The 24670-nt window shown below is 40.7% G+C and overlaps 9 protein-coding genes across 12 annotated transcripts in view; 7 read left to right on the top strand and 2 right to left on the bottom strand.

Annotated features, from left to right (window-relative positions):
• Nucleotides 1-1282: 1282 nt before the first annotated feature.
• On the top strand, nucleotides 1283-5345 carry LOC145888987 (uncharacterized). Its single transcript, XM_082979856.1, has one exon. The coding sequence runs from the start codon at nucleotides 1818-1820 to the stop codon at nucleotides 5277-5279; it is 3462 nt and encodes a 1153-aa protein (XP_082835982.1). The 5' UTR covers nucleotides 1283-1817; the 3' UTR covers nucleotides 5280-5345.
• An 802-nt stretch (nucleotides 5346-6147) lies between these two features.
• Nucleotides 6148-9695, top strand: LOC145890017 (uncharacterized). Its single transcript, XM_082981061.1, has one exon. The coding sequence runs from the start codon at nucleotides 6148-6150 to the stop codon at nucleotides 9607-9609; it is 3462 nt and encodes a 1153-aa protein (XP_082837187.1). The 3' UTR covers nucleotides 9610-9695.
• A 2156-nt stretch (nucleotides 9696-11851) lies between these two features.
• Nucleotides 11852-12939, top strand: LOC145889807 (uncharacterized). Its single transcript, XM_082980843.1, has 2 exons — nucleotides 11852-12049; nucleotides 12308-12939. Exons 1-2 carry the CDS (start codon nucleotides 11865-11867, stop codon nucleotides 12591-12593), a joined length of 471 nt encoding a protein of 156 aa, XP_082836969.1. The 5' UTR covers nucleotides 11852-11864; the 3' UTR covers nucleotides 12594-12939.
• A 489-nt stretch (nucleotides 12940-13428) lies between these two features.
• On the top strand, nucleotides 13429-15288 carry LOC145888482 (ankyrin repeat and SOCS box protein 3-like). Its single transcript, XM_082979237.1, has one exon. It carries the CDS (start codon nucleotides 13606-13608, stop codon nucleotides 15136-15138), a length of 1533 nt encoding a protein of 510 aa, XP_082835363.1. The 5' UTR covers nucleotides 13429-13605; the 3' UTR covers nucleotides 15139-15288.
• LOC145888484 (G patch domain-containing protein 11-like) lies at nucleotides 15130-16102 on the top strand. Its single transcript, XM_082979239.1, has one exon. It carries the CDS (start codon nucleotides 15265-15267, stop codon nucleotides 16039-16041), a length of 777 nt encoding a protein of 258 aa, XP_082835365.1. The 5' UTR covers nucleotides 15130-15264; the 3' UTR covers nucleotides 16042-16102.
• LOC145888485 (gamma-secretase subunit pen-2-like) lies at nucleotides 16068-16818 on the top strand. Its single transcript, XM_082979240.1, has 2 exons — nucleotides 16068-16199; nucleotides 16340-16818. Exons 1-2 carry the CDS (start codon nucleotides 16139-16141, stop codon nucleotides 16582-16584), a joined length of 306 nt encoding a protein of 101 aa, XP_082835366.1. The 5' UTR covers nucleotides 16068-16138; the 3' UTR covers nucleotides 16585-16818.
• A 55-nt stretch (nucleotides 16819-16873) lies between these two features.
• On the bottom strand, nucleotides 16874-19304 carry LOC145888483 (alpha-N-acetylgalactosaminidase-like). The gene is made up of 6 exons (XM_082979238.1): nucleotides 18685-19304; nucleotides 18394-18550; nucleotides 18035-18292; nucleotides 17709-17922; nucleotides 17491-17651; nucleotides 16874-17413 (listed from the first exon to the last, which is right to left on the bottom strand). The coding sequence occupies exons 1-6, from the start codon at nucleotides 18864-18866 to the stop codon at nucleotides 17114-17116; spliced, it is 1272 nt and encodes a 423-aa protein (XP_082835364.1). The 5' UTR covers nucleotides 18867-19304; the 3' UTR covers nucleotides 16874-17113.
• A 116-nt stretch (nucleotides 19305-19420) lies between these two features.
• The window catches only part of LOC145888333 (tectonic-2-like), a 29419-nt gene continuing 24169 nt past the window's right edge, over nucleotides 19421-24670 (top strand). The window contains exons 1-10 of the mRNA XM_082979053.1: nucleotides 19421-19549; nucleotides 19658-19777; nucleotides 19840-19872; nucleotides 19938-19990; nucleotides 20056-20233; nucleotides 20299-20393; nucleotides 20569-20780; nucleotides 20852-21002; nucleotides 21057-21245; nucleotides 21302-21404. Of these exons, the coding sequence (XP_082835179.1) occupies nucleotides 19486-19549; nucleotides 19658-19777; nucleotides 19840-19872; nucleotides 19938-19990; nucleotides 20056-20233; nucleotides 20299-20393; nucleotides 20569-20780; nucleotides 20852-21002; nucleotides 21057-21245; nucleotides 21302-21404 (1198 nt within the window). The 5' untranslated portion in view covers nucleotides 19421-19485. The remainder of the gene's footprint in view (nucleotides 19550-19657; nucleotides 19778-19839; nucleotides 19873-19937; nucleotides 19991-20055; nucleotides 20234-20298; nucleotides 20394-20568; nucleotides 20781-20851; nucleotides 21003-21056; nucleotides 21246-21301; nucleotides 21405-24670) is intronic.
• Nucleotides 21629-24657, bottom strand: LOC145888334 (uncharacterized). Of its 4 annotated transcripts, none has more exons than XM_082979055.1 (8): nucleotides 24442-24657; nucleotides 23844-24101; nucleotides 23498-23650; nucleotides 23133-23434; nucleotides 22746-23045; nucleotides 22532-22680; nucleotides 22018-22451; nucleotides 21629-21868 (listed from the first exon to the last, which is right to left on the bottom strand). In XM_082979055.1, exons 2-8 carry the CDS (start codon nucleotides 24084-24086, stop codon nucleotides 21701-21703), a joined length of 1749 nt encoding a protein of 582 aa, XP_082835181.1. In that variant the 5' UTR covers nucleotides 24087-24101; nucleotides 24442-24657; the 3' UTR covers nucleotides 21629-21700. The 4 variants fall into 4 exon arrangements, with proteins under 4 accessions (XP_082835181.1, XP_082835183.1, XP_082835180.1 ...); XM_082979057.1 differs by having other exon boundaries at nucleotides 23498-23662; nucleotides 23844-24097; XM_082979054.1 differs by having other exon boundaries at nucleotides 23844-24097.

Raw genomic sequence — 24670 nt, 5'->3', positions numbered from 1 at the left:
ATCGGCAGCTTGGTTTGAACTCTGCAGGAAGGCTTAGCTCTGCCTGCATCCTTTCCGTCCTTTCCGCCTATCTTGTGCTCACCAAAAATAAAGGTAGGTAATACTGAACCACACTGTTGTCACCCGTTTCTCCTCTGTAAAGCTGAACTCTGGTCCTGTTAAGCAGGCGCCTAACCACCACAAAACTTTGCTTTCGCATTTTCGAAAGTTTGCCGAAGTACTTGGCAACAATTGGTGCGTAAAATTCCATTCGTGTGGGTGGAACGACTTGCTTGGCGCGGTGAGATTGAATGGTTCCTCCAAAACCCCGCAATGACTCTGATGGTGCAGGCACAATTAGGGTGATAAAACTTGTCTTTGTCCACGGTAGGTGCAATCGCGATGTTTGTTTGGTCAGATATTTTGTATATCTTTCATTTTCCCTACTTTGGATGTATTTTGATCATGGCTCAAAGGCGTCGATTTAGGGGTGACTTGTCACCCCTCACCAACAAACAGGGGTGACAACATATGCATTGTCACCCCTGGATTTCGTTTAAGTTAAAAATTATTGTCAGAAAAACCACATACATTATACTATGCGTTAAGCTAGTTTCAAACGACCTGTATTACCACCGTCACAATCATGACAAACACAAGTGCCTCGTGGATTGTTGCATAGCGCAGCAATTGTTGTAGCATAATGGTAAGAATCGGCAATGTTACGTAATAGGTTTATAAGATTGCAAGCTCTGCAGCTTGCAAATATTATTGCTTTTTTTGCACATAGGTTTATAAGTCATTTTATAGTTACTACATCTGCATTGGACCGAGTGAAACAAAATGTGCCGCTTTCAGTAAGGGGTCCGTAATTATTGTTTAAAACTTGCTACAACGACATGATTCGGTGCAAAAACAAACTAACACGAAACGGAATTTGCGTCGTTTGCCTATGTTTAAGGCGATACGACTGACGAAATGTTTTTGCGTGTTTCTAAAACCTGGAAAAGTCACCCTTAATATTTTACAAAACGTTAAAAAATCGACGCCTATGTCATGGCTCAATTATGTTATGCGTAACACTTTTGAGTATTTTTTAAAACCGTATGAACGCCAAAGTAGCATTATAACGTTTGCTATTTCTTTTTTTGGTATATTCCCCCTATCAAAAAAAAAAGAATTCCGAAACAAGACAAAGATCATTGAACTAGTCGTTACGTCACGGTTGGGTGCAGTTGAGAGACCTGTTTGCGCGACGCGACTAAGGTCTGAAGTTACAATTTCCAGCACCTATTATATGGGATACGTTAAATGACTATTCTACTCTTAAGGCAGTTTGAGCGACTGAAGCACAACAGACCGCAGTTTTTATGCCCAGATTTGTGCTTAATTGATGTGGAACAAGCTTTCAGTCAGGCCTATACTTTGCGAGTAAACACGCATGCAAGTTACGTTTAGCCCAAAACTTCAACGCCAAAAATTGTGCCTGGCTGTTAGTCGAGCAAACAAATGCTTGTTAAGATGTGTGAGCGTTTCGTTTGGCAAAACCTGCATTTAAAAGATATTACTACTTGTAGCTGTTCCAGGAGTCAAATCATTTCTAGCTATGGCTACACTGCAGGTACTTTTTAGCAAGTGCATGACCCAAAACGTAGACCACTTGTCCAGAAACTGAACGTTTCAGCTATCAACGGTTTCTTTGTTTACTCAATAGTATCAAGTACCAGTAAAAGTTTCTTTGTCTGCACCAACACCAATTTCTTTGTCTGCAACATAAAACTGGCCACTGATGCCTCTGAGGGTTTCAGTGCATATAACTAGTACCACAACTGTTTGACATGGTTTCCTTGCTGCAACTACATTCTGCTGTTCTCGGCAAAGAGAAGCACTTGACTTTACAGCATGGCCAATACGTTCTACGTGCCTGTCAGTTTATTTTGGCACAGCAACTTAGATCAATGTGCTATGCGAACGGCCGGGAAAAGGACGGAAAGTCCTGCGCGGAGGTGATTCGAAGACTAGCGTTGGTGTACCGGTTTAGGAGTCCTGACAAGTTACGTTTAATTAAAAGTGCGGCGTTGCTTAACGCGGCTGCGCAAAGACAGCCTGACAACTTGGAAAAAATATGTGATAACCTAAAGGAACTTTGCTCTCACGTTCTGACGCTGGCTGGAGGTAAAAGGGAAAACATTGTGGATAAAACAGATTATTTCTATAATATGGTCGAAAAACTGAGGGAGAATGTAAAAGAAGAACTTGACAAAGAGATGAAAGAAGCAAAGAGCGAAGAAGGAAATAAACGTCAGGCAGAAAAACAAAAAATCGAAAGAGTTATGAAAGTCCAGACATACGTTACCGGAGAATACTCAGATATCATGGGTAAAATAATGAAGTACTGTATTCAAATTAAAGGTGAACCACTATGCAAATATGCCCTGGTTGGTATGGGGTCTCTTGCCCGTAATGAAATTACACCCTACTCGGATTTTGAAAGCATAATTGTGCTTGAGGAAGGTGTACAATTGCGTGAAGATTATGAAGAAGTTTTGGAGTACTTTCGATGGGTGGCTGTTATCTTTCAACTGGTCTTGGTTAACTTCGGCGAAACCATCATACCGTTTTTGTGCATTAAAGGTTTAAATGATCCATACAAGAAAGAAGATAACTGGTTTTATGACGAACACACCTGCTGTGGGATTTGTCCCGACGGTTTTGCCCCGCACGCCTCGAAAAACCCACTCGGTCGACAAAAAACGAAACAAAAATCTTGGCTTACAGAGTTAATCAAACCAGTCGGCGAAATGCTGAAGTATTTGGAGACGAGCGAGGACTTGAAAAACGGTTACCACCTAACAGACATCCTCCTTAAAACCTGCTTTATTGAAGGCAATCGTAAACTGTATGATGACTTCGCTTCTGGCGTGACAAATCGTCGCAGGGAAATGTCTCAATCAATACAGTTTCACAAACAGCTGGAAGAAGACCTGCAAGCATTTGAAATATCGTCGCGTATTACGTCCATACAGTTACGCGATAAGTTTGATCTCAAAAGAACCGTGTTTCGCAGCGTAACACTTTTTGTTGCTGCTCTGGGTCGTTATTACGAGTCGAACGCTGTGCGGTCGCTCGACACAATCGACGACCTTGAATCAATAATTGGATCAGACTTTTCCCACAGATTAAAGGTAGCTGTTTGTACTGCCTGTGAAACAAGGCTCAAAATGTACACTGAGACAGGCGGCCAAAACGATCAGGTATTTTGGGATGCATTTCGATACGACCCGGCTGGCTCAGGTTTATTGAACGCAGCCAGTGTCGACGGCTTGGCCCATTTATTCCAAGTTTCCGAAGAACTGCAGATGTTGGTTGAGAAAACGGTTCTACGAATCAATGATGAAGCCGAAAGCAAAACAGTCGAATCGTCCAGAACCGAGCAGGTTACGCGTGATAAAAATTACTTCAAAATTGTAACGTGCATGATTTTGGGTTTGTACCAACAGACTCTTGAAGAATGTCAGCAGTATTTGGTATCTTCCCAATGTACGGCTGGCCAACGTGATTGGTGTCAAGCTATAATGACCCACAGCCTGTATCGTTTGGGAGGACATGAGGAATGTTATGATAAATGCATTGAGTTTATGAAGACAAATAGCAGAAAGGAATTACTTTGCATGACGGGGGAATGTTTGCTACAAATGGGTCGTTACACAGAAGCACTTGTTTGGTTTCAAAACTGCTTGGCGACGATTTCTCCCGACGACAACTGGGACGACATGCTAAAAGCGGACTGTTTGTTTCGTTCGGGTGAATGCTTGTTCCGCCTGGATCTTTACTCGCACGCTTTGGGGAAATTTGAGGAAGCAAAAACAATTTACAGCACCAAGGGGGTTCCCCGCACCGTTGTGGATTGCTTGGACATGGAAGGGAAAAGTTTGTACAACATGGGACAGATGGAAAACGCTTTGGGGACATTTCTGTGCTTGCTGGAGAGTCAAAAACGTTTGACAGAGAAGGAGACCCACGATAGTGAGATTGCGGAAACGCTAAAGTTGATATACTTGTGTTTAATCCAACTTGATCGATGGGAGGAAGCTGATGCTCATAAATGGAACGAACTTGACATCCATGAAAACATACTGGAAGCATATGAGGACATTTCAAGTGACAATGAGCTCACTGTTCACATGGTGGTTAGTTGTAGGCTTGACATTGCGAATTGTTTGTCAGACCTTGGGAGGAATGACGACTCCACCGAATGCAGAAACGAAGCTGTCCAAGACTTAGAGGCAACGTTAAATATCGAGGGTTTGTCGAGCGTCGACAAACTTGCGCATGTCAAGCTTCTGCGACAATGTTACGAGGTTTTGGGAGAATTTGAAAAAACAAAAGAAACATTGAAAATGGAATCTGGGTTGCTGCAAAGTCAAGGGACTGATGAAATTAATATTATGAACTTGGCTGAATGTTACCGTTGTCATGGAAGGTTTCTAGAAGAAAACAACAAGAAAAATGAAGCTTTGGTCGTTTATGAGGACGAGCTCGCTGTTTTAAAAACGTTGCTTGATAAACAACCAAACATTTGCACTACGATATTACAGAAAATGGGGCAGTGTTACATGTCTTTAAGTAAGTATCACGATGCCCTGGACACTTTTCGGCAACAATTCTCATCGATAGAAACAAACTACGACACACATGGCGATTACAATATTTATTCACTCCTAAAAGACAAAGAATTAGCTAACTGCCACAGAAACATCGCTTTGGCCACGGAAAAGTCAACGGGCTACGAAGAAGCTTTGCAATGTTACAACTTGGAACTGGGTTTGAGGCGTGGCTTGGGCAACAGTGATGAGACAAAGTTGCCGATTGCTGATTGCCTTGTTCAAATCGGATTTTGTTATTTTGAAATTTGCCGCTATGATGATGCGACGCGCTGCTTTCAAGAAAGCATTGAAATAAGTGAATCTGCTGCCATGGGCACCTTAACTTCAACCGTTCGATTTTTGGGTCAGTTCGGATATGCGAAATGCCAAAGCAAGTTTGGTAACCACGATACGTCACTTCAAGCTTGCATCTCAGCGGTTTCAACCCTTATGCAATGCTGGCAAAAACGGCATGAAAAATCGACAGTTGAACTGTGGCTGAAAAGTATGAAAAGTTTTACATCGAATCAGACCAAACTTGCTTGCTTTCAATCCCATCGCATTGCGCTTTACGGTCTGAACAAGGCGAAACATTATCGCTTAATAGAGTGTTTTGATTTGGTTGAACAAACCCTAGCTGCGACAACAATTTAGACCCGGGGTTGTTGAGTAAATTAATACATCGTTTCGCATTCAGATTATTATCCAATGTATGAGTTTTCTGTTGTTGTCCATTGTGCAATATTTACCAATTGACTTTATCAGGTTAGTGGTGCTTCGCGGCGTATGTAATACCATTATCAGACAAGCGTTGCTTTGCGAGAAGAAAGTTTCGCCATATCGGTGCACAATCGACACAGCCCACAGCCAGTCAGCTGATATTTGAAGTGCTGTATAATGACGTCACAATACCAACTGTGTGACGAACATGACTTCTATGTATACGTACGTAGATTAGTTAAAACTGAAGTAAGGATTGGTTTAATAAAGTAATGTTACTAAAATATCAGAAGTTACCAATAAAGTTAGCTGATGTTTGTTCAGTATCGGTTGCTGGTAGATTATTACGTCAAAAACAATGTTCAGGTTTAATATTAATTCGTCATTTGCAGTAGCTTGCGGCCCAACGCTGTATTCACGGTCCACCGCGCTTGACGGGAACTTGCGGTTTTAAGTTGCGCTGTGTGCTTAAGCCTATCGCGACAAGTTAAGGTGTCAACTACAACAACAACAACAGTTATTAATTGTTACTGGTCTAGTGTGCATTGATATGATGACTGAAGTCTATTGTAAACCTTATTTAGACAGTAACTGAAACAACATAAAGTTGATCAGTTGTTTGAGTAGAATGAAATTATGTCACTCTGAGTTGGCAAAGTGTGGCGTGAAGTTACAGTTTTAATGGAACCACATTCGCTTATTATCAAGTGGATTTCGTGAAAGCATTCCAGCTCACAGTTATTTAAACTGTCTATCTTATTTCAGAGACTATCCAATAATGTGTGTCACTGAATAAACGGAAATGTCATTGGCGGGCCTGGTTTCAAAAAACGAACTTTATTGTGCTATTTTCAGCAAAGAGAAGCATATGCGACTCGATGCAGACTATTACGTTCTGCGAGCATGTCAGTACCTGTTATCAAGGCAGCTAAAGTCGATGTGTTATGCCAACGGCCGTGAAAAAGACGAAAAGCAATCAGCCTACGTAATAAGCCAGCTGGCTATGGTGTATCGCTTCCGAAGTCCCGACAAACTGAGCTTGATTAAGAGCGCGGCCTTGTTTAACTCGGCTACTGAAAGAGAGGGTGATAGCATGGAAGAGACCGACCGACGACTAGCAGAGCTCTGCTCTCATGTTTTAAAGCTGGCAGGAGCTGGCGAAACGAATTTTAAAGATCGTGTGGATATGTTTTTCAAAAGTGTAATGGATATGCGAGACAGTGTGTCTGACCAATTAGCAGCACTTCCAAGGCAAGATTCGCACGAAAATGTTGGATTAGAAAAACGCGAATCCGAAACTAAGTACTCAAAACAAGTCAGCGAGATCCAAACCTATGTTACGCAAAAATACTTATCGATTCAAAGGAACATCATGGAGTATTCAATCCAGCTTAAATGTATACCTCCCTGCAAATATGCCCTGGTTGGCATGGGGTCTCTTGCCCGCAATGAAATTACACCCTACTCGGATTTTGAAAGCATAATTGTGCTTGAGGAAGGTGTACAATTGCGTGAAGATTATGAAGAAATTTTGGAATACTTTCGATGGGCGGCTGTTATCTTTCAACTGGTCCTGGTTAACTTCGGCGAAACCATCATACCGTTTTTGTACATTGAAGGTTTAAATGATCCATACAAGAAAGAAGATAACTGGTTTTATGACGAACATACCTGCTGTGGGATTTGTCCCGACGGTTTTGCTCCGCACGCCTCGAAAAACCCACTCGGTCGACAAAAAACGAAACAAAAATCTTGGCTTACAGAGTTAATCAAACCAGTCGGCGAAATGCTGAAGTATGTGGAAATGAGCGAAGACGTAAAAAATGGTTACAATCTTGCCGATATCTTACTGAAAACTTGTTTTGTGCAAGGAAACCTTGAGGTATTTAAAGATTTTTCGGCCGGCGTGACCGGCTATCGAAGTCAAATGTCAAGCTCGAGGCATTTTATGCAAGAATTTGAAAAGACTTTGGAAAAATTTGACACGACAATTCGCAGACCAACTGTTGATAGTAAATTTGACTTAAAAAGACTTTTCTTCCGTGGCATATCATTGTTACTTTCTTTGTTGGGTCGTTATTTTGAACTTAAAACTTTGAGTCCTCTTGACACTGTGGTCGAACTCGAACAGAAGTCGATTATAGGAATGGAATTTGGCCACAGTTTGAAAGTTGCTATTTCTGTAGCAAGTGAAGCAAGGTTAAAGATGTACATGCACACTGGTGGCCAAGATGATGAATTATTTTGGGATACATATCGATTTTACGATGAGGGCTCGGGACTTGCTAAGGAGGTTACTGTAGATCGTTTGGCTGCATTTCTTCAAGCTTTTGACGAGCTAAAGACGTTCGTTAAGAAAGATGTTCTAAAAATAAGTGATTCAGAATGTGATGAACAAATTGAATTAAAATCAACCAAGCCTTTGAGTGACAGACGACCAAATTTTAGATTGGTGTATTACGAAGCGTTTGGAATGCACGAGGAAGCTGTGAAGGAGTGTAGCGCGTGTCTGTCGAATTTCACGTTTTTGTCGGACGGTCGTGATTGGTTTGAAATGACTTTGGTGACAGAATTATGCCAATTGAAAAAGTACCAGGAGGCATATGAACAGTGCCAGATTTTTTTACAAACAAACCGCAAAAAAGAAATGCTTTACATAGCGGCGGAGTGCTTGATGGAATTGAGTCGTTACGCTGAGGCCTTGGTGTTGTTGGAAAAATGTTTGGCAATGTTTCCTGCTAATAACGATGACGAAATGGTAAAGAGTGAGTGTTTGGGGCGTGTCGGGGAGTGCCTGTTTCATTTGAATCTGTATGCACCTGCTTTAAAATACATCCAAGAATGCCAAAGTATATCCGACAAAGATCCAATAGATGAAATGATTGCACAACTTTTATTTGTATCAGGAAAGAGTTTGTTCCATCTTGGTCAGATTAAAAAGGCATTGGAAACGTTTTTCCAGTTGTTGGAGATACAAAAACGCCTGACTGAAAACGAAACTGAAGATTATGAAATTGCCACGACTTTAAACTTTGTTCATTTGTGTCTAATTCAACTCGATCGCTGGCATGAAGCTGATAACTGTAAATTTGAAGAACTCGCGATCTACAAAAATGTAGTCAGAAAATACGAAGAGATACCCGACGACGAAACATGGATACCAGATGCTATGATCAAAGCTGGGCTTAATATATACGAGTGTTTGAAATATTTTGAAAGGAACGATGAATACGTTGGTTGTCTTGAGGACGCTTATCGAAATATCGACAAAAGTTGTAAACAGTTGTACAATGAGGAGAAGTTGGACAACGTAAGGAGGTTACGAAAATGTTTAGTTGGTGCACATGACTTTATGAAAGCGTCGAACATGTTTAAGCTGGAAGTGGAGGTGCTTAAAAACTTGCGTGATGACGAAATTTACAAATTTGATATTGTCGAATGCTACTTGTCCCATGGGAAACTTTTGGAGATGCGTCGGAGAAAACTAGCAGCTTTTGAGCTTTACAAACAAGGAATTTCGACGATGAAATTTGCATTGGAAACAACACATTTTCCCGTAAAAGTAATGCACAAAATGGGGCTATGTTATATGGCGCTTGGTCAGTACAGTGACGCGCTAGTAGCTTTTAAAAGACAGCTTGATGAAGCGCATAAGGAAATTTCAAGCTACGGTAACTTGGAGATTTTTTCTTTGCTTCAAGACAAGGTCCTCTCCGAGTGCTACAGAAACATAGCATCCGCTTTACACAAAAAAGGCGATTACTATCAGAGTTTGTATTACTACAATTTGGAAATTGGTTTAAGGAAACGTATATCGACAAGCTGTCAACTGCCGGTTTCATTGGCTGATTGCCTTACTCATACAGGGATTTGCCATTTTGATGCCTTCCAATTTGACGATGCAATACGTTGCTTTCAGGAAAGCATTGAAATATGCGACGCGGCACCTGTAAGCACTTTATCATCAACGATGAGGTTTTCAAGTCGGGTTGGTATTGCGAAATGCCTCAGCAAAATCGGTAACTACAAAGAAACCGCTAGCATTTGCAAACAGGCAATTGGAGGCCTTACAAACACCTGTCAAGATCGAAATATTAAAAGAGGACTTGAGTTTTGTGTCCAAGAGTTGGAACGCTGCACAACGCCATCAGCGGAACGAAAATGCGTAAAAAGCCATAGAAACAAACTTCTTACTAGTTTAAATGAAATAGAGCATCGGAACGTTATTGAGTGCATTGATTTACTTGAAATCGCTTTAACCTAAGTGGTGAAATGGCACCACAGTGACATAGTGCCTGTAACTACCAAAACGTTGTTGCTGTTGCTGTTTGCCATGTGTGCATATTTTGAACTGGTAATATTGTTGTAAAAATACAGTTGTGCAAGCCTATAGTATTAGTTTTGCTTAATTCGGTAGCGCATCGATCATGGCGTGTTTAGGATCAAGTTTGGATATCCGAACATAACGGGTAATGCAATGTTTCCTAACCGCTCAGTCCAAAACAGTAATGTGAAACATTGCAAAATACTTCCGCCAAAAAAGGTAGCGAACAATTTGCACCTGGAACAAAAAAAGACTTAGTTTCCAATGTCATGTAGTCAAGGTAGATACTGCACCAGATGCGCCAGACGAGGAGACCATCCGGTGCCTGAAATATCTTGTCACAAAGCCAAGGAAATATTGCAGAGCAAACAATTTTTAAAGCATTTTGTGCCTTTTCGTTTGCTACATTGTGATAAGTAAATCACATGAGAATGGCAGCACAAGTCACAAAATGTTAACTTAGCGCAGCACAAGTCGCAAAATGTTAACTTAGCGCAGCACAAGTCGCAAAATATCAACTAAGTGTTTGTTTTCTAAACCTGCAAAAAACGGCTCTGAAGCTTTTTAGTTCTAAGCTGGCCAATGTCCCCTTTTTGATGTTTATTGTGTGTAAAAACATTACGACGTGCAAACAAACCGCAAAATATAAATGGATTGAGGAAATTTCAAAATCAAAGCACAAGGCAACTTCCTAAAAGCGAAGGTGCATCAGAGTGGTCGTATATGGTTGCTCCACTAATCAGGAATTGCAATTACATGGGCGGGCTATTGCCAACGTTGGTCAGGCGCAGTCCCATACGCTTGATAAAAACGCAGCAATTTGCAAGCCTTCAAATAGCGCCCGACATCAATAAGTTCTCACCATTTTTCTCAGACTAAACGTTGCCGACTCGTTGATCATCATTGCTGCTGCTTGCCAGTAGCTAGCATATTACACGGAAATGTACTTGATATATGAACTCTGCTATAGCTGGTTTTAGCGGAAGCCTTCTAGCATTATCCGCATTCTGGGTTCCCGCTTGTGTATAAACATCCCTTTAGCTGTCGTTTTGTCGCTCGTGATGCATGAACACGTTGGGACAACAGCAATAACAAAAACATTTCAACAATTTGCATAGGATAAATTTGCCTACCAGTGACGTTAAACCTCCCGAAAGGTGAAAGTTCGCAAATTTTGTCACTTCCTTTGTTTTCTTTCTCGTACAGCAGTTAAGCACAAAATTCGCATTCTGCAGTCGAAACAGGATGAATATTTCATAGTTGTCCCGCGAGACCATTTTGTTTATGGGGACAAGGAAAAACTTGTTCTATCGTGATTGAATCGAAGCAAACATTCAATATTATCAACATCAAACTCATTTCATTACATTCATGACAAACTGCTTGTACTTATCTATTAGCCAATATTTATTCTCTCGCATAGACTTTTAGTCTTTATCAGGCAAACAATCGTGATTAGTACTTCCAATGCCCACGCAACCCATCCCACCGTCTTGACACTAAACAACATTTTGCTAGACGATTTATTCGCAAGCTTGACCGGATGTACAGAAAGCTCAATTGAATTTTTTTTTGCAGCTGATATTGCAAGGAAGAAGGATTTTATCGATGCAAAGTAGGTATACTTCAATTTCAAATATTACTATAACAATTTCAACTCAACGTCTCTTAAGTTCTTCTGTTCTGAAGCTTAATAAAGCGAAACATGTTTTCTGAAACTAGAAGCGTTGACATAAAGTTGTTCTAGTAACATTTAAAATTTAAACTTGTGTCATGCGAAGGAGTGTTGCTGGTCAGGTGGATTTCATGAAGTCGAAACATCTTCATTGCTAGGTAAACTTCAGTTGAACAATGAGAAACCTTGAAGGCTACCGTTACTATTATTTGTCAGTTTAAAACAATTCACCTGATCTAACAAGTCCTGAAATATATTAAATTATAAGGTAAAATAAAAACAAAGTTTTGTCCTGTAACTGAGTTGTGTTAGAAATGGAAAGTTTCGGAAAGTTTTCATGAGGCAAAATCAAAACAAAAACATTCAACTTCCATAAAACGTGCGAGCGGTCGCCAGGAAGCCTGCCCTTGCACGCAAAAAAGTAATTTATCTGCCTCAAAATAGCGCCCGACAGTAGTGCACTCATACCATTTGTAGCATACTGGTTACGAGAAAGCACGTTACCAAGTCAGCGTTGAATATGCCCACAAAAATCGACCCAGCGCTCCTGCGTTTGTACGCTGAAATGAAGGAGCAGAGCACATGTCGGGGCTTTACAATGGTTGTTGGCGCCGGTCTTGAAGTCAAAATTGACAAGAAAATAGACAATACCTGCGCCGACCCATTCCAGTCCTTGGTGGATCAATTTTCAAACAGCAATGCGAGGTTTGCTTGGGTGTTTTTATTTCTAAACATTTTTTTCATTGGACAAATCGTTAAGTTTAGTTGGTCACACAGTTATTGGACGATAAACGTTAGACCATTTTCATTAGTTGCGGTTTTATTTCTCAGCCCTGTAGGACCGTCGTGTTTCGTTTGCTTTCGTAAGCATGCAAAAAAAATCTCTCACCAATTCCGTATCTATTGGTCCATCATTTTTCCTTACTGGCCTTTTGCTTTATTGTTGAAATTTTGTTCACGCAGATTTGCCATGTTCGAGGCCCGGGGCAAGGCGGTGGGTGGAGCGGTATCAAATAGGCTTGTGTTCACGTGTTGGATTGGACCGAGCTGTGGAGTCAAAGAGAAAATGTTGTTCAGTTCAGCAAAGTATGACGCCTACAACACTTTTACTGGTCTGTCTGGTCGTTTTGAGGCCTCCAATGACAAGTCAAGGCCTTGGGTTCTAGATGGGATCAATGGTGCAGATTTTACTGAGTTTTACGGCAAAGCAGTCAAAAGAGATGCAAATGGAAAGTACCAGTACATGTAAATGCTTCCTTGTCAGTTTTAGCGTTTTAACATCTGCTGGCATGTATCTTGGTTTATTGCGCTAGCTTGTAGTTCACCAATCGCTACGAAATAAGGGGAAAATGATATCCGAATAAAAAGTCGGTTTCGTGTCTTTACTTCATAAGAACCATATCAATTCATGCACGTTATTAACATAAGTTTACAAATTCTTCACCCAAAAGTAAATTATGTATCATATTGCATATATTCATTGTTGACACTTGCAAACGTATTAACGTTAAACTTTTTACTTTTCTGTTTCTTGTTATTATAATCGCTTTTTTGCTACTTGTCAGTTAAATTAATACACGGACAATGTTGCTTGGCATTACTAAACTTGATAGTTGATCTACTTTCTTACTTTTTGGCAGAAACCCTGGAACAAAAATAACATGATATTTGTGCGCTAAAACATCTGCAGTCTACACCAATGGTTTTTGACAGGAAATTATAGGGTTGTAGGTGGGTAATTAGTCTGCACTAAAATATAAGGTACAAAAGTAGTTGATATGTTCTGTATTTACTGTGTGTCATACACTTTTGGTCATGCAATGCCGTAAAAAATGTTTTTCGAAAGTTTAACAGATGTAGCGCAAAATAATTACGGGAAAAATGGATTTCCTTAAAACTGATTCTCAGTCTTGTCACAATTTCCCCAATTTACGACCACGCTCTATCAATGTAAGAAACAATGCAGAAAATTGTATTCGACATCTGCATGTTGTTTCGCCGAAGTCTTGTCTCGGTAGGGTTAGTTTCGGTGGGAAGAATCTTAACCCAGGACTAACATGCATGTTTCCGTGTACCAACTCATCCATGACTTCAAAAGTGCATGTGAGTGAATGGAAACGGAAATATGGGAAACAGTGGTTTCTGTATGTTGTGTTTAATTGTTGAAAGTCGTTAGTTAATACGTTATATCAAACATTCCACCACGTTAAAATCATGTAATACGACACCAGGACCAGTAATATGCACTTTGAATAAAGACAATGGATTTTACTGAAGCCTATGAAGATACATGCTCACAAGTTGGGTTGGCAGCAAGAAATGGCAATTACGAGCTACTACAAAATCTTCTAAATGAAGGTAAAGATTATTGTATTCATGACAACCGAGGATGGTATCCTATACATGAAGCTGCATCATCTGGAAGCGTAGATTGTATAAGGGTATTGTTAGATACAGCACAAAACAATGATGATAACGTATTGGAAATATGGCCTTTGCCTTTTGATGTCACAACAGGTTCACCTTTGGATATCGCGGTCAGAAAAAAACACTTCAAGGCAGTAAAGTTGCTTTTGCCATGCTACAGATCAGTTGTTCCTTTGCCAAGTAACATTATTTCGGAGGCAGTTGGTTGTCCAGAGACACTGACTGTTGTGTGTGAGGAGTTCAAGGATCACATAAACACTAGCAGCAGTTTGTTCTCGGAACCTCCTTTACACAGAGCTGTAAGTCAAGCGGATATGGACTGTATTAAAATTTTGTTACATTATAATGCGCATACTGAGTGTGAAGACACTTTTGGCCGTAAACCCCTTCATGTGGTAGCATCGTTGGTTTGTAAGCCAGGCATTTGTAGTGAAATTTTTTCTCAGTTGCTTTCAGCAGGATGTGATGTAAATTGTTGCGACAAGGAAGGTTGTACACCATTGTACATAGCGGCACAGAGTAACCAACTGGAAATGACAAAAGCACTTTTGAAACAAGGTGCAGACCCTCATATGCCCTGTGCATTTTGCATGGAAAATGACCAGTTTAAAGTGGCACCCATTTCAGCAGCAGCTGAAAAAGGTTATGTGGATATTCTTAAAATACTAATACAGGCAACTGATAAAAATGTATTAGCTGCAAACAACGTTTCTTCCCCAGTTTTATCTGCGATTATAGGTGAACAACCAGAGTGCTTAGATATCTTGTTAAGCGGGGCTTATACTGTGGATGGCCTTTTGCCAAGCTGTGATGAGGAAAGAATTACCAAAGTATTCAGTTACAGAGAATCGATACTTGACAATCTTTTGCCATGGGATTTTTTTTCAGGTGGCAATTCTCTGAGTTGGGTTATTGCAATTTTGCTGCAGCACGATGTACCTATTTCTTCAAAGATAATTGACTCTGAAAATTTCAATAAGCTATTAACATCAACACAGCAGTTAAGTGTTGAAGTGCTAAAAATACTTCTTGCCTATGGATTAGTGGAGTTGGTGTTTCCACATCTACCGAACAATTTGCAGTTAGTTTCAATTTTTGATGAAAATTTGCTGACAAGTAATCTACAACCACTGGTGCAGCATAAATTATCTTTATTTTTCAGTTTTTTGCCAAACTTTCAAATAAGTTTTGCAGCATCTTATCCATACATATCTTCACGAAATCCATGTCTAAAAGACATGTGCTGCTGGATAATTAGACAATTGTTTAGAGCTAATAACAAGTCGATTGTTCAAGTGAACAACCTTCCAATACCGCAATATGCCATAAATCAAATTTTGTTTCGTTATAAGTATGCACAAAGTTGATATACCTGGAAAACCTTGTCTCATTTATGTGAAAACCTCATCTATATTTCTATACAGCTAGTGATTACTTTGTCTTTGCAAAATTCCACAGAAGTAGAAACAATATTTTTTTAATCAATAAGGAGCATGGCTGATGACGAAGATGACTATATGTCCAATATTTTTGTTGAAGAAACCAACCCACACAAGAGTAAGTTGTGCAAACCAAAGCCCATTGCCAGAAAACGTGAGATGGAAAATAAACGAAATGCCACAAACTCCAGAAACTACAACCAACCACGACGTGTGGTTGAACACGAGCTCAGAACTCAAGGTTTAGCCACTGCCATTTCAAATGACAATCCAGGTTTTAAGTTGCTGGAAAAAATGGGTTACAAAGTTGGTAAAGGGTTGGGTGCCAAAGGAGAAGGCAGGGCTGAGCCTGTCCCTATAACTGTAAAAACTGGACGCACTGGACTGGGAAGAGACACGGCTGTTAAAGAAGCTCAAATTCACAAGCAGAAGATGTTTGAGGTTGTGAAGGCAAAACGTGCCAAAGTTGAAAAAGTTCAACACAAACAATTCCGTGAGAGAATGCGGGAAAAACACAGCTCTAAACAGGTGGAACACGATTTGTACAAAAGCCAAAAGGTGTGCCTCCATCTTGATTCGGAACACAATGTAACAATACCAGTTTCGGACTATTTTTGGCCAAGTGTTCCTGTGGATGATGACAACGAAGATGAGGACAGTTCTGAAGAACTTGAAGAAATTTCATCTACTGATATACTTGTATCTTTAACAGACTACTTAAGAAAACTGTATTTCTATTGTGTTTGGTGTGGCCATAAGTTTATTGATACACACGATATAAAACAAAATTGCCCTGGTGACACTGCTGTCTGTCATGATGAAGATTGGTGACATGTGTTAAGGGCATTTTTATTTCTTTTTTCATGACGGTTACATTTTATTTTTGTACCAGGTTTTATAAACTTTTAGTTGTGATAAAAATTCTACAATGAATGTTGAGAAAATGACCAATGAGGAAAAGCTGACTCTGTGTCGGAAATATTACATCGGTATGTATGCATGTGTGTGTTTTGCTGTTGATAACGCAGAAAGTTATTTCTACTCAATTGTAATTAAATCTTGAAGAGTAGTAATTTTATTGTCATGAGAAGAATACATTACGTTGACTAAAACTAAATTATGTGCTTAGGTGGGTTTTTAGCGCTTCCATTTCTGTGGGCCATCAATGCTGTGTGGTTTGGAAAAGAAGTCTTTTGTAAACCGGAATTTGAAGGGCAAGCGAAAATGAAAAGTTATGTCATCCAATCTGCAGTTGGTGCTGTGATATGGATTGTCGGCATAATAGCATGGAATGTTGTGTTTCAACTAAATCGCGCAAGCTGGGGTGCCACAGCAGACTATATATCATTTGTAATTCCACAAGGAATACCCTGAGTATTTTATTTCAGATTGCATTGTACATTTTCAAGTTGATTGTTTTACTTCCACTGTGCAAGTAATTCCCTTTAATAATATAGCTCCTTTAGATTAAATTCTGGAAATATTTGTGTCCATTCAATACAATATTTCAAGTTTAGTCCAAAACTTGCACTTCACGAGTCATCTCAAATCTTTTCATACACCATTTTACTTTGATAAACTGCAATTTACGAAATGTTTTGTTCATAGATATTAATTTTTACTAATAAACATGGACCTTCTGCAAGTATTTCTACACAGACAATCTAATTGTGTACAGTTTTTAATGTAAATCATCAAGATTTGGCAACAACAAGGAGATGAACTAATCAAAAAATATTGCACAAAAAAGGGTCAATAAATGCTTCATTACACAAAACTGATATGAAATGTTGGGACTAATAGCTACATATTACAAATTTGTACTAATTGCTTGGAGCAGGATTTTCCTGAGTTTAGAATTTCACATGAATAATTTTGCTTGTTCAAAGTTGGACAAGTGCAATCACAGTGTGTCGAAAATCTCAAACTCCTCCCACTCAAATATGTCAAAATGGATGTCAGATTGTACAGGGGTGGCTTTTATCATTACAATTCCATTGGGATCAACCATCACAGATATTTGGTCTTTTACCAATACCTTTCCCATAGACTTTTTGCTGTAAAGGTCGATTAAGGTGTAGGCAACATTGTGGGTAATACCCAATTGATTTAAAGAAAACGAGTGATTGTATGGAGTGCCATCAGTTCTTGTGCTTAAGACTGCTACTGCAAATTGGCCGTGTTGAAGTGGACGACTCCATGTCTGAAAAAAAGGAAGGTTGGTTGAAAAACAATGCTACTAATGTTATTATCATAAAAAAAAATACAACACATGCCTACCTGTATTTTATCTTTGTTTAACCATCTCTTGCCCTGAATACCCAGTGGGTCCTGGCTGACTCTAATTACATCTTTATTTTGAAGAACTGCTACTGATTCAGGATTAATGTTCCTGAGATCATTTGACATGAACAGAGGTGCAGCTAGAATAGCCCACATTCCTTCATAAAAAGTTAAAATAAAACCCAACTAAAGTGAATCCAACTATCGTTGTGTACCAAACTGTGCCTTTGACTGCTGAAAACTCAAGGAAAAATCTCCCACAATTAACATGTCAGGGTCATTCCATCTGCCAGGTCCTGCAGCTGGTACTAACACGTCTTGGTTCGTGGCCCACCATTCAATAATGTTAACCACATCACTCCATGAATCCTGAATGTCACCGTAGTTTCTCCAAAGGTTGCAAATCTCCCCAAGCTCGGTGTAGTTTACCTAGGTGCAATGACATTATCACATACAGTTACAGAAGAAAATACAAATTTGCACATACAATGCACATCAGTACACAAATGTGATCTCAATTACCCATATATTAAACACCCACCTTTGGTGGAAGGCCACCATCATATGCTGGCCAGCTGCAACTGTAAACTATAGGGCGCCCAGTTTTGTTAAGAGCTTCACTCATCAAAGGGTAGCCTGTAGCTTTTGAAGAGTCGTTTGAATAACAACCATCAAACTTTAGCATGTCAATTCCCCAATCGGCAAAAGTTTGAGCATCAACCTCCTCATAACCTTGTGATCCAGGATAGCCTCCGCAAGTGTGAGTGCCATAATCTTCATAGATTCCTATCTTCAGGCCCTATATTGAACAAGAAAGTGAATATTACATCAATCAATACCTTATGTATACTACAACAATTTAGTTGTAACAGATAAATCCATAGGGTATTTATATCACACCTTTCCATGAACATAATCAGCAAGTGCTTTTATGCCATTAGGAAATCTTTCAGGGTCACCATATAAACGATTGTTGGAATCCCTTTCCTTTGCCATCCAACAATCATCAATATTCACGTACATGTAACCAGCGTCCTTCCACCCATCATCAGCCAATCTGCAAGAAAACAATTGGTGCAATTCAACAAACTATGTTATGTTTTTAGGTAGCCTGCACAGGTTTATCTAGGAATATCCTACCAGTGCCCAAAAACATGTTATTGTCAAGCAAAAATTATAAGGGGTACTAACCGGTCGGCCATGCTCTTAAAAAGGTTTTCACTGATGCAAGTATCTGGGTATGTTTTGCAGTCGGTCACACAACGAAATCTTTCCCATGCCAGCCAACCCATTGGTGGAGTTCTTGCCACTCCATTGTCCATTCCCTGCACCACAACCACCCAACATACAATACATAATAATACTTCCTTCATAACGAACCCGGCAAGTGGACTATAAAAAGACGATACTAGTGTGACTAAATAAACCGAGAACTGAGAACTGCGCCGTTTTACAAGCTACAGTCGGATTGCACCGCTCAGATTGCTGCAACAAGGTATCAACTTTCATGTGACACCAGTTGTTTGCACAGAAAACAAATCAAGCACAACAAATAGCAATTACCAGTCACCACTGCATGTTATAATAAACTATTTTGTTATTCAAATCATAATTGATTCCATTTATTTAACTTAATAAATGTTCCTGAAAAACGCTCAAATGTTTTGTTCGTTGGTGACAAAATTGTTGCTAACACGTTGTATGAATCTTTTTTGTCATTTTGTTTAGTTAAATACGTTTGTGATAAACCTGTTAAAAATCCCAAGTTTTGCTGAAAGTCAAACATTGTTAGCATTTGAGAATAAATTTTCCGCGAAATAAAATTTTTAGTATGACGTCATAGTGAAGTCTGTGGCGCCGATTTTGATCGGGATTCCGTGTCTGAAAACAAACGGCGAATAGTTTCGTAGTAACGGGGGAAGCTGGAAGAACGATTTGTTTATAACTGGTCAAAAACTTGTCTCTACAAACCGCTATACCTATTGTTCAGATATGGCCTACATTGTCGCTGCGTTATGTATTGTGCTAGCTCATGTTCTTCGTGCAAAAACCCAAGGTAGGTTATTGAATAATCATGTGATGACAAAATAGAGCTCAATAAACTGAAAAAGAAGATTCAACCTTTTGTTACATCATAAACTAACGGTTGTGAGTGTTTTTGTAGATGTGGTATTCTATCCCTCAATCAACACAGTAAATCTAGACCAGTATGAACTGCTGGTAATTAATGCAAACCAACCAGAGGTTACACTCAACTGTTCTGTGCACCCGGCTACATCTCCAGGTGGGTTTTTTTGAATAAAAACAGGGTCTTGCAATACTCTAAAGGATTTCTTTTGTTTTTAGATGCCTTCATGAATCCTTCCTTGTGTTTAAGTGGTAGGAAATATTTTGTGTGGCGTTTTCTGATTGTGTTTCAACTTTTGCAATTGTTTGTATATTAGGTGCAACCAACCTAACTGATTGGACCATTCAAACACCATCCATAATTTTACCGGTACTTTTTAAAGTTATATATTGCTTATAACATTTGCCTATCTTTTGCCTGTTGCTTATTTTTAGCCCTCCATTTCATATGTAAGTTTGAAGATCGTTTTAAGTACCACCCTCACTGCACGTTTGACCGAAACATTGGCTCTGTGGTGTTGCAATAATGCTGGGGTCAATGTGTCGGCTAGGATAGATGTTGATGTTCAACCAAACCTTGTAAGGAACACAAACTTCACAGTTCCTGCATCTGGTAGGCAAAATTTTTGCCTTCCTTTATTGATTGTATTTCTGTCAACTGACAATGTATTGTTGTAGCCACTCTGTTTCCTAATCCTGGATACCAGAATATTGCTCCCTGTCCATGCGATTTGACTGTTGGATTGTGTGATACTGATTGCTGTTGTGACATGGTAAGTATCATGAAGTGTCAAATCATCACTACTGGACTCATCTTTGTCCAATTTAAAAAAGTTGCTGCACACTCAGCACTGCATAGCGAAATATGCTTAAGCAGTAGATCTACAGTAATGTAAATACTAGGGTATATATGTTACTTTTACATGAAGTTATGTTTTGTGTTTAAAGGAGTGCACCAACACCAGCACATTTCAGTGCACACCTGGCATGTTTGGTGGTAACTTTACCACCGACGACTCTCAGCTTTGTTCAACACAACAATACCTCATACCAGACTGGCATCAGTTCACATGCATTGCCCGCCTTAATTGCCCCGACTTGGGTCTTTTCTTTGCTAATGTTACTGGGAGACAGAATGTACTCACAGCTGCACAGTTAAGGTTAGTATATTGGTTCTATTCAGTTAGTAAGTGTTTGTGTTTTATTCTTACTTACCGGGATTCTTTTTCAGTGTTCTATTGCAGCAGACTAGCCTTTCCACATTTACATTTGTCAGCAGCGTAGATGCCATTGGTCAACCGACACAGACGTCTGGTTATAGAAATGGCGATGCCATTCTGATCCAATCGCCAGTTAATACCGGATATCTAACCTTACCACAGGCAAGTTTTCAAAAAAGTTTTGGGGACGCGCAATCACATTTATTTGTTTTGCAGACATCTTTATCAGGACAATGTCTTAGAAACGCCCTAGTTCAATTCCAAAACGACTCCAGCGCTTTTTGTGACGTCGTCGTTTCCATGGCAAGCAACTGTATTGCCGGATCCATTTTGGATTTTAGTTACTACATCACTAACTCCAGTATAATAAATTCTTCACCAGGAGGTGAAGCAGCCCCGATTACAGTGAGTTTGCGCTGATATGTAAACTGACAAAAAGGTTATTGTGGATTCGTTCCCAGGTAACCTACACGAAGGATACAGATTTGAGTAACTACGTGAAAACGGCGAGTGCATCATCTTCCAGCACAGGACGGAGCCTATTTGATCTCATTATTACTGCAAGTAGGTGGCTTGTAACGACTAGAAAATCGCACACAAGGTAATAAAAGTCATGCATGCACTATGTATTCCAGCTCCACGTAAAACTCTACCACATCGCGCAGCAAAAGAAAAACGAAACACAAAAAAATGCAGAACACATACAAGCGAAAAAACAACAACAAGAAACGTAAAACAGGAACGCAAAAAAGCGCTGTTAAATGATGTCGATTATAAAATGCGCAAGATAGAAATAATATCTTAAGAAGCGTTGCGCGCCCGATCGCAAATGCAGTAAAACGCTTGGAAACCATGCTTCACTACCTCATCCTGTACAGTCCCGATGCCGATCGCCTAGACCTTGACCGACCCAATCCGGTGATATTGTTGTAATAAATAGGTTTACCCGAGCGAGCGGCTTCGTCTTCCAGTTTTTTCTCGTGAGCCCGCTTGGCGTTGCGCGTCATACCAACAACCATATTCCGCACCTGGTAAGAAAATCACATTTGGCTGAAAAATTCCGCAGCACATTTTTACTATATAGCCCCCAGAAGGCTTTTTAAACCTCCATTGTATCAAATAAATTACGTCATATATTTTTCGCACATTTTTCTGGGATATTCCCTGAAGTGCTCACCTTCTTATACATGTCGACGATATCCGGTGCGGGATGCTTCTTCATGCGCTTATACAGGCGGTCACGCACCACAATCATCTCTAGTATCTCGTCGGTGATCCAATCCTTGTGCTTGTGATAAGTGTACGCACTGCCCGGTGCATCGGGCCCTTGCGAGGGACCCACCGATGCAGACTTTGACGTGCTGGTGAGGTTCCTAACCACAGGAATGGGGGACCCGCGAAGGGCTGGGAGCGCTTTGGGGACAGGAGGCCCGGAATTGAGCCAGGGAGCTTCCAAAAGGGCGTGTAGATAGGGCGGGACATCGGTGGGTGATAAAAATCCTGCATCTGGATTGCGTACTGGCACTGGCGATGGGGGATGCGACGAACACGTGGATCCAATATCAGATAAGAAACCGTCAGAGTCTAAACCGCCCGCTGGCGCCTGGCTGCCTTTAACATAGCCGATACCACGTAAATGCGTTACAAGTGTTGCATACTGAGTAATACACGTGTATGTCATTATCACCCACCGTGACAAGAACTGCCTCCGTCCGTAGAAGACGATTGATATCCGGAGTCCATGGAAAGGCGAATCCTTGCAGAATCGTGTTTCTTCTTGTAGGACGGCCGGCGCACAGTTGTATTGCTAGAGGAGCGCGGAGCGATTGAAGCTGGGCTGCTGTGATGCAACACAAAGTTTTCGTTAAATGTGAAGAATTACTATTGCTTAGCCACTACACGTACCTTGCCGACGACGCTACCGACTCGTCATCTGCGTCATTGTCGCTGCTGTGACTGCTTACAACCGACGGCAAGGAAAAGGGACTTCCCCCTGGGTAGGGCGACGGCTTTATCTCCAGTATATGGCGATGAATGTCCATTCTCGGCGCCTCCAAATGCTGCCCTATGACGGGCCATGCTCGATTGCTCGCCGATTGCAAACCTCCTTCGTCCGTCTTGTCGGGACTACTCGATCCGCTGCTGACGTCATAGTCGCATGACGTGTTGCGGCTCGAAGAGTTCGGCCACGAGCTTTTGGTCGACCTGGTTGTAAATTTACATCATTCCATGGTTTGAAAAACAAACAACTTTACCATGCAGTCCATCTTAATGCTTTTTATGTTGCCTTACCTCTCGTCCGCTAGTTCCGGCGCCATTACCTCGGCCAACAGGGCTTGGGCCTCTCGCCCCCAGTCGTCCACGGGCGTCGCACAGTCAAAACATCCCGTCGGCAGGTAAGAATGCATGAACAGCTTCATGGCCGCCGCAAAAACTCCATGCTCCTGTTGCTCGCCGCTAGACGATGTGCAAGAGCCCAAGGATGGGGTTGGGCTGGAGACGCGTGTGAGCGGCTGTAATGGCGGAGGTGGTGGAGGAGGTGAAGGGTTCAACGGCAAAGATGGCTGCTGCGGCTGGATTACGAATCCACCTCTCTATGTATTAAAAACCGAATACGTTTAGTTTAAGTGCAAGATGCTTATTTGTATTTCGCCCACCTTCAATTTCTCAAATTCTTCGTACAAACGACCGAACTGCGGCAGACGGGTTTGGTTGCAGATAGGCGGCGGTAGAAGAGTTACGGGCATTGCTGCGAAAGTCATGTTTGCATTTGGATTGTTGAACGTTGGCGCGACATACGACCCGCATGGCTGAAACGTATTCTCAGTGGTTGTTTTGTTATTTGTTTACCATATCAAACGATTTATGACGATATGTGTGGCTCCGCGGCGTACGTTTACTCACTCTGCGCAATCGTTAAACCAATTCCTTACAAACTTAACTTGTTTTTTACTTCAATTTTTCTAAACAACCGAAGATCTCTAGCATTTCAAAAATTCTTACGTTGGCTGTAAACTGAGGTTGTGGCGGCGGGAGGGACTTTCCCATCGGTGAAGGTAAAGGTGCTGCTTTACCATGTGCAGACATCCGCTGCGATGCGACGTAGGCGTATGAAGCAGGTCCTGCTCTCGCTCGTGCGCTCGGTGGAGCCGGGGGTTTTCGGGTCAAGACGCCACGGGTCTGTCGGTTGTAGGGGGTCACTTGTGTGTAGCCGCCGCGTGTTCGGAATCTCGACTCGACCGGCATTTTCTCTGTAACTTTCTTGGTTGTTAGCGTTATCGTTAACGGCTGTAGCAATAGTGGGGCTTCTTCATATTTATTTTATAAAAAAAATTGCGAGCAATGATACACGTTGTTCTGCCTGTTTGGTTAATGCGTTTTTATTAGTTTAATCTAAACTAAACAAACACGGTTTATTTTGAAATTTCACGAAACCAACCAACGAAATTAAAAGAAAAACAACCCTCTGGTCCAAAAACAACGATATTATAAATCTATCTATTTGCGCTGAACGAACTATTCTTAGCCAATTAAGTAAGCTATTAAGGTAGCAGCATCCATCTTAAAACTATGGAATACATGCCACTTAAACACAACGTACCTTATTGGTCACGGCGTATAGTAGGGGTTCCTTTCTTCGAAACAACAATTGAAAATATAAAAATCTTTCGCGGTGCGATACAACGTATATCGTTTGCACTGAGGCGGAAACGGGAACAGTAAAACTGGTAAAACTCGTGCGCGAGAGTTGCAACTTTGCGTATAATATATCGTCAAGCGTTCACCAAATGAACAGAACAGAGCTGCTGAGGTCCAACTTAAAATCTTCA

Source organism: Ascidia mentula, chromosome 2 (genome assembly GCF_947561715.1).
Source record: "Ascidia mentula chromosome 2, kaAscMent1.1, whole genome shotgun sequence".
Lineage (NCBI taxonomy): Eukaryota > Metazoa > Chordata > Ascidiacea > Phlebobranchia > Ascidiidae > Ascidia > Ascidia mentula.
Note: the sequence above shows the minus strand (reverse complement) of the source record. Positions and strands in the feature narration are given on the sequence as shown.